The 16,777-nt window shown below is 39.0% G+C and overlaps 1 protein-coding gene across 4 annotated transcripts in view; it reads right to left on the minus strand.

The window, feature by feature from the left end:
- POLQ (DNA polymerase theta) overlaps positions 1–16,777 on the minus strand; it is a 130,723-nt gene that overhangs the window by 64,544 nt on the left and 49,402 nt on the right. For all 4 annotated transcript variants that reach the window (XM_081235101.1, XM_081235100.1, XM_081235102.1 and 1 more), the window contains exons 13-15: positions 10,306–10,499; positions 9,298–9,422; positions 7,793–8,036 (exon numbers count right to left, since the gene is read on the minus strand). In XM_081235101.1, the coding sequence (XP_081091227.1) occupies positions 7,793–8,036; positions 9,298–9,422; positions 10,306–10,499 (563 nt within the window). The remainder of the gene's footprint in view (positions 1–7,792; positions 8,037–9,297; positions 9,423–10,305; positions 10,500–16,777) is intronic.

A 16,777-nucleotide genomic window follows, 5' to 3' on the forward strand; every position in this document is an offset into this window, starting at 1 on the left:
AAAGACAAGCTTGTAAGGATTGGCTACTCCAAAGTTCTAAGGAATATAGCTAACTCAAATGCTTTTCAAGATCAAGTTATCCAAGATAATCTTTAGGAAGTAAAAGCTAGTTTAAGTTTGTTGCTTTAATTAAAACAGACATGTCTTAATAGTTGTCAGCATTAATTATAATATTTTTATTCTACCTAAGCTAACAAATTTGTCAGCAAGAAAAATAACTTGGTATGATGAAATTTTCATTAGTAACCTAAATATAATTGTTTAGAGCAAGTAAGTTAAATAGATAAAAGTAGAATAAAAAGATTTTCTAGATGAACTTTTGAAATAAGTTTTCCAAGTCTTCAGCCTGAAACCCTAAAGTTTTGCTAAGCTTAGGTTAAGTAATGGAAATTTATTGAACATTTAGATCATTCCAAATAAGATAAAATAGGTGAAAGATTAATTACTGAACATAGCTTTATCTACTTTGGGCTTTCTATTGTTTAAAAACTAGAGATAAAATTTGGGATTATTAGTAAGCATGTTTGGTGCTGCCAACTATTGGCACTTGCCATCTACCTCTACAAGGATTAAATCATGAGCTGCTGCAGCTGCTGACCTTCAACAACCCCTGAAAGGAGTTCAGGGTGGAGATCAGGAATGAGGCACTTTATGCTCTGGGAAAAACTGGCAGAACAGGTCTTCAGATAGATATTTTCAGGAGATTTTATGAGTCCAATTCTTACATTCCTCATATCTAGAAAAGCACTAAAATCATTAACAGTGACACCTGCTCCTCGTGACTAGCAGCAAGCCTCTGCCAAAATGTGTGCTTGGCTGCTCGTACCCCCTTTCACTAAAGTCATATAACACTGACCTTCCCCGCTACCTCTTTGGAGCGACTTCTCAGAGCTACCTGAAATGCTGTCTCCTGGGCTATAGTTCTCATTTTGCCCCAAATAAAACTTAAATCACAACTCTCACATTGTGCTTTTTTTTTTTTCAGTCAACAGTGCCATGCTAAGAAAGTTTCTATGAGAAAGCCCATGTTTCTAGAAGTTACAAAGAGTACTTATAATTTTGCCAAGCTTTGGAATGATAGTGTAAGAGTCCACAACTGTTTAGTTCCTAAATTTTAGCCAGAAATTAAGGTTTTCAAAAGATTAAAAATTCTAATATATGTAATTAAAGAAACAACAAAGGAAACATCTCCATATGCAAGGAAAGCACAATGTGTTTTTGGCTAGAAAAGGCATGAGGGACTTCCCTGGTGGCACACTGGTTAAAAATCTGCCTGCTAATGCAGGGGACACAGGTTCGAGCCCTGGTCCAGGAAGATCCCACATGCCACGGAGCAACTAAGCCCATGTGCCACAACTACTGAGCCTGTGCTCAAGAGTCCACAAGCCACAACTACTGAAGCCCGCAGGCCTAGAGCCGGTGCTCCGCAACAAGAGAAGCCACCGCAATGAGAAGCCTGCACACCACAACTAGAGAAAGCCCACATGCAGCAATGAAGACCCAACGCAGCCAAAAAAATAATAAATAATTAATTAATTTTTTAAAAAAACAAAGAAAAGAAAAGGCATGAGGAATGAAGATGCATTTTGTTAAGGGAAATGAGAGTAATTCTGTCTGAACTAGAGCTTCTGGTTATAAAGAGTAAACTAAAGGCATACAAAAATCTTTTCTCTCTTCACTGAAGAGAGAAAAGATTTTACCTTGTGTAATCAAGCTGGCTAAAACTGAATTATTATAAGCATTTTAAAAATTAAGTTTTAATATCAATAGTGTACTTATATAAAACTAGAACTTAATTTTCCTTCATCTGCTAAATAGACAATCGAGTATTGTTTCATATGGACCTGTGATCTTAGTTAGTCAAGTGTCCAAAGCATTTGATATCTCTGACAAACTTCCCCAAATCAAATTCTGAATGAAGTCTTTTGACCACAAACTAACTTTGAAATTTTTCAGAGGCCCCTGGAACATTTCAAAAGATGTTAGGCTTATTTGATATGTTAAATTACATGGGAAGCATTACCAAACAAGAAGTAACATTAAGCCTTCTTTATGTTGTACTTGATCAGGTGTATAAGTGTTCTAGAAATTGTGTGAAATTCCTAGAAACTTGATATATCCTGGTATAATCCTAACTTATAATTCTAGTCATTTTCTTAAAATGGTGTATGACATCCTCTGGGACCCCAATCAGAAATGGGTAACAAGCAAACAATCCTTTTACTGCTATTCACTTACTTTCCGAAATTACTCATCAAAATTGAGGCTCACACTAAAAATACTGAACCTGAGTAACAGGGAAATGACCTAGCTGACTTTCATGTAAAGGCAACAGAATCTATATAAAGATTGTGGCAAGTGTTGATGAGATTCATTCTACTTCTCCAGAAATGACCCGCTTACTGCCAGACCTGATGTCCTTATAACAGACGACAGTCTGCTCCTGAATCAGAGAAACTAAGATGGGTAAACAATGGCTGTAAATTAAACACAGTTGGAGCTGTGGGAAAACCAAGATGGCCTCATGGTTCTTCCTGGCTCCCTGACAAATCTCATTTTTCTGTTTTCCCATTCCTTCACCCACCACAGTATATGTAAGAACAACTATTTGGGTCCCTAAAGGCCTCAGGCTTCCTCCCTCTGGGCCCTTGAAAAACTGTACTCAAGCAGAAAAAGTATTAATTACATAGGACTACATGACCTGAGGAGGATACTCTAATGTTTTTGTTTTTCCAGATTTAAGGAGACCTTTTCTTAAGCTATCTATGACTTAACAACAATTTGGTAAAGTATACCTTTGTGAACAAAGGAAACTTTTTCTCCCCACCTGATCCCTCCAGAATTCAGGAACTCTCAGTGAATATTCTTACTCTCTTAACAATTTATTTGCTTGCATAAGTTCAATAACAATCTGTTCTCCTTGTAATAGGATACACTTAGAAACACTGGCTATATTACCAAGGCTTTGACTGGAATGTCATATTTGAGAAAGGTGTGCACAGACTCAGATATGACCAGATAGCTTCAAAGAACTGCTTCAAAAAAAATCAACCTGGTACCTTGCTTACAAGGTTTCAGCAAAGCAGTCTTAAAATAGGACTTATATGGTCAACCACTATTCTTGCTGTACTTATATAAATAATCAGGCCAAGTTTAATGCAAACAAATTAGTTTTACTATGATTATCTTTGGTTAAAAAAAATAGGGGTAATTAAAGAGAGAAAAATTATCTTTGCACCTTTGTAGATAGTATTAGATTCTAGTCCTGTTAACTGTCTTTGAGGTTTTATTACAAACCTGTAAACTGGACTGGATCCTGAATTCTTCTAGTGTCCTTAAATATCTGGCTACAACTCACCAAACTACTATTTCCAATTTTCTCCCACCCTTCTGATTTGACATCACTAAGAACAAAGGCATCCTTTGAGCCCTGTCAGAAGGGAGCTTACCAAGTGCTCCTGACCACTGAAAACTATAGAAAGTACTGAGCCTTGGGTACATGTCTCACAGCTAAGGAGGACCACCTGACATCTGGTCCTACACAACACTGGAGACCCCTGAATCAAAATGATGAGTAAGAAAAGTCACTGATATCGATGTCTACTGCTTTCGCCCAAGACACCAGATTCAAGTCTTCTTGCCTTAGTTAAACATGAAACCCTTTCTCCTTTTCTTTCTTAATTTCACTCTGGCATTGGCCTGGAAAGATAACACCCTCATCTGTATCTCCCAGGCCATTACTAAGAAGGGATAACCTCCAGTATTTAGGATAACTCTATTTTAGGATTGGAGATTCTCTTTCCACATGCACTAAAAACCTGACTGACTCCTGGCTTGAACAGGTAAATGCAGCAGTCCCTGTGAATAAATCTTTTATCCGTATTCTTTAACAGGAATGGTTTGCATCCCGACAGGTCTTGTCTTTGTCTGTGGTGGTTATCATTCTCCTTGGGCCTATGAATGACCATATGGCTGGCACACAACTGTACTAGGCGTCTTAGGTTATCTAACTGTGCCCCTAACTGTTCTAGAAAAGGCCTAACAGGAGGATTCATGATTCAAGAACTGCCTCCTTTGGCAGGGCCTACTTCCCTGATTAGGAGTTAAAACAAAGAATAATATAATCAGGAACCTTTCCTCAACTCTTAGAGAACATTGCAGATTCCATTGCTAGGGCACTAGTTGCCCAACAAAAATACTTAGACTCTCTGGCCATAGTTGCTCTTGATAATAAGATAGCCCTTGATAATCTTTTAGCTGAGCAGGGAAGTGTCTGTGCTATGACCAATACCATCTGTTGTACCTGGATTGACACTTCTGGTGAAGTTGAAACTTAATTATGTAAGATCACTGAGTAAGCCACTTGGCTTAAAAGGGTGACTCCTTCAACAGTGTCTTTGACTGGTTTGGGTCTTGGGGACTATGGCTCTGAAGCACACTCCACATACTGGGAGTTATCCTATTTATAGTTATCATAAACATCAGCACATTGGATCCTCTCAAAAGTTTTAAATGCATGTTCACAGCCACTGACCAGCAGAGAAATATCTCCCTAAGAGTGGAACATCAGAAAAGAAACGAGGAGAACAGCCACCTTAAAAATTGTGAACCTGTAACAGGGAAGAACAAAATCTGACTCCATGTTGGATCTGTTTCTTTTACTTTAAGCTTTGCTTCCCGTTGCTTTTGTGACTATAATCACTAAAAGGATGCTCTTTATAGCTAAAAGCATACATAATGGCCTCCCTTGGGGAACCCTGCCCCTCTGCCTCAATGTTAAACCAAAGTGCCTTCGTTCAGCTCACAGGGAAACACGCTGCCCCTGCCCACCCATGAATGGCTGCAAGAAAGAAGAAATTAACGCATCCCCTCTGAGAGGCTGGCCAAACCAGAAGATATTTTGCAAGACTTAGAGCCTTTTTACTTTACTTCCTCACTTCCTCCCCCTCTCTGTTCTATAAAAGAAACTAGCATCCAGACCCAGATAAGATGGTACTCTAGGACTCTAGTCTGCCATCTTCTCGGATGCCCAGCTTTCCAAATAAAGTCGCTATTCCTTGCCTCAACACCTCGTCTCCTGATTTATTGGTGTGTTTTGCAGCAGAACAAGCTTGGACTCGGTAACAAACCTGAAGTCATTGCCTGTGAATATCATAGGAGTTCATCAAAGACATCATGACCTATGGATATCACAACAAACATCAACAAAGCTGCAGAGCAGTAGTTGAGAGCGAAGCTAATGCCTTAAATTTTGATCACATCTCTCAGGCTGAGAGTATGATGAAAAGGAAGGAATTGTTAAAGAGAAAAGCCACAGGCCCCAAATGGCTAAAGCCCATGATACCAAACCTAGATTTAATACCTAACCTAATTGCAGTTTTGACCTTCACCAGAAATGTAATCTTAATCAACCAGTCTAGAATTTCCTGGTCAGCACCAAGAGGTAATCTGTCCATCCTCCCTCCCCACCCCCCGCACCCCCACCCACCCCCAAGATACAATCTGCATGATAAAACCCCCTTGCCTTTCCCTTTTACCCCCCAAAAGCTGCCCTGATATAAAAATAATCCTTTCTTTTATTTTGCTAATAGCTCCTTTGCCCTATCCTTCTTCCTATAAAAACTTTCCATCTTTTAGTAAAACCCCTTCTAGTTCCTAGATTGGATGCTGCAACTCATGAATCGCCTAATAAAGCTAGTTGGATCTTCAAATTTACGCAGCTGAATTTTGTTTTTTAACAACATCTAACAACAGATTATACTGGTGAGCTGAGGGGTAATAGACTAGTGAGAGTGCAACTTGGCTAGACCCTTCTGCAGAGCAATTTGGAATCTAATAAATCTATATATATGCACTTACCTTCTGAAATCTCATGTCTAGGAATTTACTCTGAAGAAACATCACCAACAATATGAAAATACATATGCACAAGGTAATTCATTACAGATTGTTGGTAATGGCAAGCTATTTGAGACAATCTGAATGTTGGATGGGTTTTCTGGCTTTTACGTACCAGGCACTGAAAGGGTGGCCAGTCTCCAAATACATCAGTTTCTATTCAGAAAATTAACATTAATACAATACTGTATCTAATCTACACACCTTACTCAAAATTTACCAATTGTTCCAAGTATGTCCTTTTTCTAATCCAATCTAGAGTAAGGTGGTACATTTAGTTGTCATGTCTCTTTAGCCTGCTTTAATTCAAATCAGCTCCTCAGTCTTTGTTTCCGTGACCTTGATATTTTTGAAAAGTACTGGCCAATTATTTTGTAGAATGTCTCTCAATTTAGGTTTGTCTGATGTTTCTCTACAGTTAAATTCACATTAGACATTTTTGATAAAAATATTCCAGGAGTAATGTTGTGTCGTTCTCAGTATGTCACACGGGGAGGCAGATAATATTGATTTCTCATATTACTATGTTTCGTTAATTTTGATCAGTGAAGGTTCTGGGCTATCAGAAGAATCACAGTCATGGCAATAATGGCCTTAGAATCACACAGAAGAGATTCCAAAATGTGTTTACAAATTTTTTCCAATTAAATTTTTTAAAATGTGTACTGACCTCAGATGACTCCCTGGAAGGGTTAAGTATGATATGTGGTATGCTGTTACCACAGAGATACTCCCACATCTGAATTTTTTCACCTCAGGTCTTTTATTACATATTTCTAAGCAAGTATGAATATATCCAAAGATTCTGTGAAAATCACAGGCTCCAGAGGAGATCAACACCTTTATAAGTAGGTTTTAAAGCATACTCTATGTAGGTTTCAGCCAGAGGCACACCCAAAAGTGACAAAATCGCCCACCAATGGATCTTCCAATCTGGGGTCACAGGGGATGACCCTGCCCCCACAGCTCCACATTCTCTGCTTGGGTGGCATATGCCTAAGACTCCAAGCAATTTCATCCTTCAAAATCTAGGTAGAGCTATAGCTATGCTGGCTGTAGTGCATGCTGTACCAGGGCCCACTAGCAGGAATCACACCTGCGTTGCTGCCGAAGTACACGGAGTAGAGCCCATGATGTGAGGTGGCACTGCACAGTGAGGCCCTTTCTTTGACTATGCCCCCATCACTTCCTACATGTTTCAAGTTACAGAGCGTGTGTCAAGCCAAAGAGGAAAGAAACACTGAACTGGAAATGAGATTAATGCTCTAATTTAGAAAAAAATTTTAAAACCTGAAAATAAAACTGTTAATACTTGAGACTGCCTAAACAACTACAGAATCTGGCTGAGATTCCATATAACAGTGAGTTCAAAGAATAGTGGTTGAGAAAATAATTAAGCTATTCCTTGAAAATATGCTGAGTCCAGCCCATTCAATGAATTGGTTACACACACACACACACACACACACACACACACACATCAAGAAGTCCTCTTCTCATAAACTGTTTTTGAGGGACTAGTGTTCCAAAGAATATTCAAGAAGAGTATATTTTAAAGTTTTCTTGCCTGAAGAAAATCTAAGATGAGCCCTGGATATATACTGAAAACTAAAATCCATCAAAGCAGAAACATTGGTAACTTAACTTTACTCAAACTTTCTAGGAGAGAGTTATGATACATTTAGAAGTGTCTTTAAAGTCATAAAATATATTTTAAATATACAAAAAAAGAAAAAAGTAATCCTCAAAGGGGAAAAGGAGCCACATTTTCTTCTACTTATACCAAATATGACATGATATTATCTAAGGGAAAATATTTTAATATATTATCTATTATTTACAAATTGACCTGTTTTCATTTAATAACATATGTAGACAAGGGGATTTTTCTTACCTTTTAAAAGGCACAGCATTTTTCAGAACACTTTCCACCTCAGCAACATCTGCTCTGGCAAGATCGGCCACAGTAAGAAAGCCAGAAGCATAGAGGAATCTGGCTCTCTGTGCATTAAGTAAGGATACCCGGACCAGGTCACACAGCTCCCTCTGGATGCCAAATGTAAGACGCTTCTGAAACTGGGACAGTAGTAGTTCCATGTTGTGCCAGCCCAAGCGGTTGGAAAACACTGTAATCATCCCTAGAATATTCATACAATATTTATTGAATTAAAAATTCTTTCTAGACCAATTCTCCGTTTCTTGAGATGTATTTTTGTTTCACTGTTTTTGTTGTTTTTTCTGCAGAATTATAAAGTTTAACAGGCCCAAGGTATAAAATAATAGGACAGTAGACATCTTTAAGGGCCTAGCTAATTGGCTAGACACATTAAATATCATCTCATTTTTTCTTAATCATGAACTTGCATTTGAAAAAACTGAGGCAGAGCACATAAACACAAAACAAACAAAAAGCCCTCACTAGTTACCCTCTCTCTCTCTGTTTTTTTTCTTTAAGGAAGAAAGAACTCTTAAAACAGGTAAAGAACTCTTCACCTAGAGGAAAAAACAAGAGAGCTAATTTAAATTGTCAAGTGCTGAGAGGATTATTTACAAAGAGTGAAAGTCCCATTGATAATTTCTTAAAAAAAAAAAAGGTTGCCCAGCTTGATAGCTATACCCTCTTGAAATAGGGCAGAGTAGCCAACTGTCAAGTCATTAAGAAAATCATTTCCCGACAAGAACATTAACCCTAGAGGTAATCTGAGATCTTTGATGCCAGTGAGTTGAAGGGTAAGTCTCTCCTGGCAACTTTCCCTCGGTAATCTCTCATGCACACAATTTCACAATGAAACTTCTTACACATGTAAACACACTCTCCAGCAGCCCAGGATTTCCCTCCTAAGGGCTTAAGGATTTCTTGGTAAAATCAGACCTAGAACTTCCCTTGTTTGCCTAACTTAGAAGATAAGAGTTTAATTTTATTAAGAAAGACCAGTATTTCCTTAGAGAACAGATATTTAGAAGAGTGAGACAGCAGTCCAGAAATCCCTCTCCACTTGCCATCTTCCACAATAACAAGTATTAATCAATAACTTGGTAAGAAAATGAAGACCAGTGAGAACTGTGTCTGTTTCTTCTTACAATACGCACCCCCCCCCAAAAAAAAAGACAGAAAAACAGAAAGAAGAGCAATGGTCAGCAGGTTGCTAGGGAATGGAAGGGGACCAAGATCCAGACACTCAGCCAGCTGCCAGTCTTCTGTAGCAGGGTAACTGAACCCACAGGATTCATAGTTTTGGGTGTTCTGATGATGACAGGAACTATACAAAATTATGGCTTAACATGATCCCCTCACTTTTAGAGAAACCTACAGTAAAATGGAATTTGAAAAAAAGTAATCTTAACCTGACTTCAAACCACAGAGTCTTAAATAAATGTGGGAACACTTGTTTAACTGACCTGCATAAACAGCAGCTGACTGTTGTAACGATTGAATCTGTCCACGACTGCATCCATATTTCTGATTAATTTCCTTTAAGGGAACTTCACTGATTAAATCTAATAGCACAAGACTGGTAAAAAACCTGGAAAGTAAATTAACCAAAAGTATGGTAAGAGGTCACTTATGTCTACTATGAGAGTACAATGTATGTTGAGAAACAAGAAAGAACCAAAAAAGGTAAGAGGGTGAGAAGGTAAGAAGATTCCTAATAGGATATAGGATTAGTGGACAAAGAGCTCAATGTTTGTAAATTCTAACATACGTTAGTACTATAGCAAAAAACTAATATCTGTATAACAAAAAGATTTTGTTCATATTTCAATAATGCTAACTAATTTTAAGAAATGAGACTAGGTTCAAGGAATAAGATGGCACAAAAATTTTAAAGAACACTTGATACACAATTATTATCACCTAATCATATTTCAATCAAAATTTGGTTATAAAAAAGTTTTGATGTGAAAGGCAATTGTGCCACAAATAAGCCAAGTATATAATCCTTACAAAATTTACACTTGACTATGATGTAAATAATATGAGACTAATGCTTTAAGAAAAATAATTTTATTATATTTCAAAGAAGCTAAAGCCTGTACAATTTCCCCACCTGAATATTTTAATTGGCTCTTCCCTACTGGTAACAAATCACTTCAAAGGATGATACAAACCATATCCTCAAGTGGAGCCACACTAAGTTGGCAGTTCTGATCATATCTTCTTTAAGGGAAGAAAGTAACTAAATGTTCTACTTTTAAAAGTCTTGATATATAGTGGTTTCTTATAAGCTACAAAGAAGAAACTAAAATATCAATAAATTCAGTAAATACAAGAAGTTGAAAATTTTTACTATATTCAGCCAAAACTTTGATTTTAATGACAATGAAAGTGATTACAATAAACTGGACATCTACTGTATATCCAATACTGTGTTAAAAACTGGATAGTCCAGGCTCCTTGATATTTACCTTTTATGGATGGCCATTTGTCGGTGCTGTTTCTCAGTTCTGGCTACTAGCTTTCCTTTCACACAGCGAGCCAAGAACCCTTCTTCAACTCCCACTAGCTCTGCCACCCGTTTCATAGAAGCTGGCAACTTCTCCCATAAACAGAAAAATCGATACCAATCAATAGTAGTCCAATCCTCAAACACAGGTGTAACCTAAAGGGAAGAAGCATCATTCATTACCTAAAACTATTGCATTACAAAAGGGACAAAATTGTAAATGTAAACTTCATGTTAAAAACAAAGGCTTCAGTATTCAGAAAAATTTCTAAATGTGATAATGCCTCACTTATATGGAAACTTCATTTAATCACAAACAACTCACTGACAAGAGAAAAAAAAAGACCACTAAGCATACAAGCTGGATTTTACAGAATCCAAGGACTTTAATCATAGACACTTTTAATCTCCGTATTCTGATACAATCTTAAGTATTTTGTATGATTTCTGAGAAAATACAGGGAGGGGGAAGAGGAATCAATATTCACAATTGCTATAATATATTATCTGAAGTGTCCAGGATTCAACAACAATAAAAAAAACCAATGAGACATGCAAAGAAACAGAAACATGTGTCCCAAACACAGGGGAAAAAGCAGGCAAAAGAAACACCTTTGAGGGGTTCCATATGTCAGAAATATCTGCAAAGACTTCAAAACAGACATTATAAGTATGGTCAAAGAACAGCAACAACAAAAAAACCCATGCTTAATAATGTAAAGGAAAGTATGATGACAATGTCTCATCAAGTAGGGAATGTGAGTAAAGAGAAATGATAAAAAAAGAGCCAAATGGAAATTCTAGAGTTAAAAAATACAACTGAAATGAACTATAAACTACAGAGCTCAACAGTAGATGCAAGCTGGCAGAATAAAGAATCAGCAAGCATGAAGATAGATCCATCAAGATTATGCAATCTGAGAGGTGAGAAAAAAGGAAAAAAAAATGAACAGAGCCTCAGAGAAATGTGGGAAGCATTAAAGTATACCAACATATGCATAATGAGAGTACCAGAAGAAGACAGAAAGGAACAGAAAGAACATTTGAAGAAATTATGGCTAAAACCTTCTAAAATTTAATGGAAAACTTTACATTATGCAAGAGACTAAAAGTGAACTCCAACTAGGAAAGCTCAAAAAGATCCACACCCTGATGCATCAGAGTCAAAATGTAAAATACCAAGAGAAAATCATGAAAGCAGCAAAAGAAAAACAATGCATCATATACAAGGGAAACCAAAAAAAATTAAGACCCAACTTCTCATCAAAAGCAATGGAGGACAGAATGCTGTGAAACAACATGTTCAAACTGCTGAAAGAAAAAAAAAAAGTCAACAAAGAATCTTATATAAAGGAAAACTAACTTTATAAAATAAAGGCATAACAAAGACATTCTCAGATAAACAGAAAATTTGTTGCTAGCAGATATGCCTATAAGAACTACTAAAGAAAAGCTCTTCTGGTTGAAAGAGAGTGACCCAAAACAGTATATTAATTCCACACAGAAAAACAAGGAGTGCCAACAAAGGTAACTGCCTAGGTACTTGTAAAGATAGTATTATTGCATCTTTCCCCTCTTTTCTTCTCTTAACTGACTTTAAGAAGCAACTGTACAAAACAGTATGTATAAAACATATAAAAATGCAAAATGTTTGACAATAACAGCCCAAAGGAGGCAGGTGAGAGCAAAGCTATATTGAAGTAGGGAATAACAAGAGATAGTAACTAAATCCATAGAAACAAATAAAGGGAAGCACAAATCTTAAATAAAAATGTAAATATAACAAATTTTACAAGTACACATTTGCTCTCCTTTCTACTCTCAGCTTCTTTAAAGACATAAAACTGTATAAAATAACAATTATAACCATGTACTGTTGGGTTTGTAACACATGTAGATTACATATAACATGTATAACACTAATAGCACCAAAAAGAAAAAAAAAAAGGAATAGGAATACAGCTATACAAGAATAATGTTTCTATATCTCAATAGGATTAAGTAAGTATAAATTTTAAGCTGTATATGTTAACCCCTTGAGTAATTACTGGGAAAATAACTTCAAAAAATATAGAGAAAAAGTAATTTAAATGTTATACTAAAAAGTTTTGCTTAATTCAAAAGAAATCAGTAAAAGTACAAGAGAACAAAAGAAGACGTGAGATATATAGAAAATAGACAAAATGTGGAAGATATAAATCCAACTACATCAATAGTAACATGAAATGCAAATGGGCTAAATAATCTATCAAAGACAGAAACTGATAGATTGGATTAAAAAAAAAAAACCAGAATCCAACTATATGCTGTCTATAAGCGACACATTACAGACTCAAAAATACAAACAGGTCAAAAGTAAAAGGAAGTGAAAATATGGAAACCACAACTATAACAAAGCCAGAGTAACTAGACTAATATCAGATAAAATAGACTTTTTAAAAAAAGTTCACAGGGACCCCGGAGGAAGATGGCGGAAGAGTAAGACGCGGAGATCACCTTCCTCCCCACAGATACATCAGAAATTCATCTATACGGGGAACAACTCCTACAGAACACCTACTGAACGCTGACAGAAGACCTCAGACCCCCCAAAAGGCAAGAAACTCCCCACATACCTGGATAGGGCAAAAGAAAAAAAAGAATAAACAGAGACAATAGGATAGGGACGGGACCTGCACCAGTGGGAGGGAGCCGTGAAGGAGGGAAGGTTTCTACACACTACAAGCCCCTTCGCGGGCGGAGACTGCAGGTGGCGGAGGGGGAAAGCTTCGGAGTAGCGGACGAGAGCACAGCAACAAGGGTGCGGAGGGCAAAGCGGAGAGATTCCGGCACAGAGGATCGGTGCCCTCAGGCACACACCAGCCCGAGAGGCTTGTCTGCTCGGCCGCCGGGGCGGGCGGGGCTGGGAGCTGAGGCTTGGGTATCGGCTTTCAGTCGGATCGCAGGGAGAGGACTGGGGCTGGCGGCAGGAAGAGAGCCTGAAGGGGTTAGTGCACCACGGCTAGCCCGGAGGGAGTCCGGGGAAAGGGTCTGGAGCCGCCGAAGAGGCAAGAGACTTTTTTCCCTTTTGTTTCCTGGTGCGCGAGGAGAGGGCATTAAAGAGGGCTGCTTGGGGAAGCGCCGGAGACAGGCTCGAGCCGCGGGTAAGGCACGGACCTCGGAGACGGGCGTGGGCCGCCGCCGCCGCCGCCGCGGGGCCTGTGTGCAAGCGCGGGTCACTGTCCGCCCTGCCTTCCGGGGGGCCTGTGCACCCCGCCACTGCCGGGGTCCCGGGACCCGGGGACGGCTTTCCCGGGAAAGCGCATGGAGCGCCACGGGCTGCTGCAACGTCACGCCGGCCTCTGCCGCTGCAGGCCCGCCCCACCCTGCGCGCCCCTCCCTCCCCTCTGCCTGAGTGAGCCAGAGCCCCCGAATCAGCGGCTCTTTTAAACCCGTCCTGTCTGAGCGAAGAACGGACGCCCTCCGGCGACCTACGCGCAGAGGCGGGGCCAGGTCCAAGGCTGAGACCCGGGAGCTGTGAGAGCAGAGACAGGGAAATCTCTCTGTGCAGCCTCGGAGGCAGCGGATTAAAGCTCCACGGTCCATTTGATGTGCCCTGCGTCTGTGGAGTGCATGAATGGACAGCGAATCATCCCAAATTGAGGAAGTGGACTTTGAGGACAAGATTTAAGACTTTCCCCCCTTTTCCTCTTTTTACAACGAATTATTCCAAATTAAGGAGGTGGACTTAGAGAGCAAGATTTCAGACTTCTCGCCCTTTTCCTCTTTTTACAACGAATTATCCCAAATTGAGGAGGTGGTCTTGGAGAGCAAGATTTTTGATTTTTCCCCCTGCTCTCTTTTTGTGAATGTGTATGTGTAATCTTCTGTGTAAGATTCTCTCTGTATACCTTTGCTTCCACCATATGTCCCAGGGTTCTATCAGTCCGGTTTTTTTTTTTTTTTTCAATAATTACTTTCTAATTTTAATAACGCTACTATATTTCATACTTTATTCTATTTTACTTTACCTGCTCTTTCTTTTTTTCCTACTCTCCCTTCCTCCCTCCCTCCCTCCGCTCCTCCTTTCCTTCTTTCTTTTTCTTTCCTCCCTCCCACCCTTCTTCTTTCCACTTTCTTTTTCTTTCCTTCCTCCCTCCCTCCTGTCTTTCTTTCTTTCTTTCCTTCCTCCCTCCCTCCCTCCCTTCTTCCATTCACTCTTCCTTTTGCTTTCATTCCTCCCTCCCTCCCTCCTTTCTTTCCTTCTTTCTTTCCATCCTTCCCCCCTCCCTCCCTCCTTTCTTTCTTTCTTCCTTCCTTCCTTCCTTCCCTTCTTCCTTTCTTTCCCTCTCTCTTTCTTTCTTCTACTAATTCTCTCTTTCTACTTTTTCTCCCTGTTATTCAGAGCCGGGTGGATGAAAGGCTCTTAGTGCTGCAGCCAGGAGTCAGTGCTGTGCCTCTGAAGTGGGAGAGCCAACTTCAGGACACGGGTCCACAAGAGACCTCCCAGCTGCACATAATATCAAGCAGCGAAAATCTCCCAGAGATCTCCATCTCAACACCAGCACCCAGCTTCAGTCAACGACCAGCAAGCTACAGTGCTGGTCACCCTATGCCAAGCAACTAGCAAGGCAGGAACACAAACCCACCCATTAGCAGAGAGGCTACCTAAAAACATAATAAGGCCATAGGCACCCCAAAACACACCACCAGACGTGGACCTGTCCACCAGAAAGACAAGATCGAGCCTCAACCACCAGAACACAGGCATTAGTCCCCCCCCACCAGGAAGCCTACACAACCTACTGAAACAACCTTAGCCACTGGGGACAGACACCAAAAACAACGGGAACTACGAATCTGCAGCCCGCAAAAAGGAGACCCCAAACACAGTAACATAGGCAAAATGAGAAGACAGAAAAACAATCAGCAGGTGAAGGAGCAAGATAAAAACCTACCAGACCTAACAAATGAAGAGGTATTAGGCAGTCTACCTGAAAAAGAATTCAGAATAATGATAGTAAAGCTGATCCAAGATTCTATTTCCAAGATCCATAATCTTGGAAATAGAATAGACAAAATGCAAGAAACAGTTAACAAGGACCTAGAAGAACTAAAGATGAATCAAGCATCGATTAAAAACACAATAAATGAAATGAAAAATACTCTAGATGGGATCAATAGCAGAATAACTGAGGCAGAAGAACGGATAAGTGAGGTGGAAGATAAAATAGTGGAAATAACTACTGCAGAGCAAAATAAAGAAAAAAGAATGAAAAGAACAGAGGACAGTCTCAGAGACCTCTGGGACAACATTAAACGCACCAACATTCGAATTATAGGGGTTCCAGAAGAAGAAGAGAAAAAGAAAGGGACTGAGAAAATATTTGAAGAGATTATAGTTGAAAACTTCCCTAATATGGGAAAGGAAATAGTTAATCAAGTCCAGGAGGCACAGAGAGTCCCATACAGAATAAATCCAAGGAGAAATACGCCAAGACACATATTAATCAAACTGTCAAAAATTAAACACAAAGAAATCATATTAAAAGCAGCAAGGGAAAAACAACAAATAACACACAAGGGAATCCCCATCAGGTTAACAGCTGATCTCTCAGCAGAAACTCTACAAGCCAGAAGGGAGTGGCAGGACATAATTAAAGTGATGAAGGAGAGAAACCTGCAACCAAGATTACTCTACCCAGCAAGGATCTCATTCAGATTTGATGGAGAAATTAAAACGTTTACAGACAAGCAAAAGCTGAGAGAGTTCAGCACCACCAAACCAGCTTTACAACAAATGCTAAAGGAACTTCTCTAGGCAAGAAACACAACAGAAGGAATATACCTACAATAACGAACCCAAAGCAATTAAGGAAATGGAAATAGGAACATACATATCAATAATTACCTTAAATGTAAATGGACTAAATGCTCCCACCAAAAGACACAGAGTGGCTAAATGGATACAAAAACAAGACCCATATATATGCTGTCTACAAGAGACCCACTTCAGACCTAGAGACACATACAGATTGAAAGTAAGGGGATGGAAAAAGATATTCCATGCAAATGGAAATCAAAAGAAAGCTGGAGTAGCAATTCTCATATCAGACAAAATAGACTTTAACATAAAGACTATTAGAAGAGACAAAGAAGGACACTACATAACGATAAAGGGATCGATCCAAGAAGAAGATATAACAATTGTAAATATTTATGCACCCAACATAGGAGCACCTGAATACATAAGGAAAATACTAACAGCCATAAAAGGGGAAATCGACAGTAACACACTCATACTAGGGGACTTTAACATCCCACTTTCACCAATGGACAGACCATCCAAAATGAAAATAAATAAGGAAACACAAGCTTTACATGATACATTAAACAAGATGGACTTAGTTGATATTTATAGGACATTCCATCCAAAAACAACAGAATACACATTT

Source organism: Mesoplodon bidens (assembly GCF_964165515.1).
Source record: "Mesoplodon bidens genome assembly, chromosome: 5".
Classification (NCBI taxonomy): Eukaryota; Metazoa; Chordata; class Mammalia; order Artiodactyla; family Ziphiidae; genus Mesoplodon; species Mesoplodon bidens.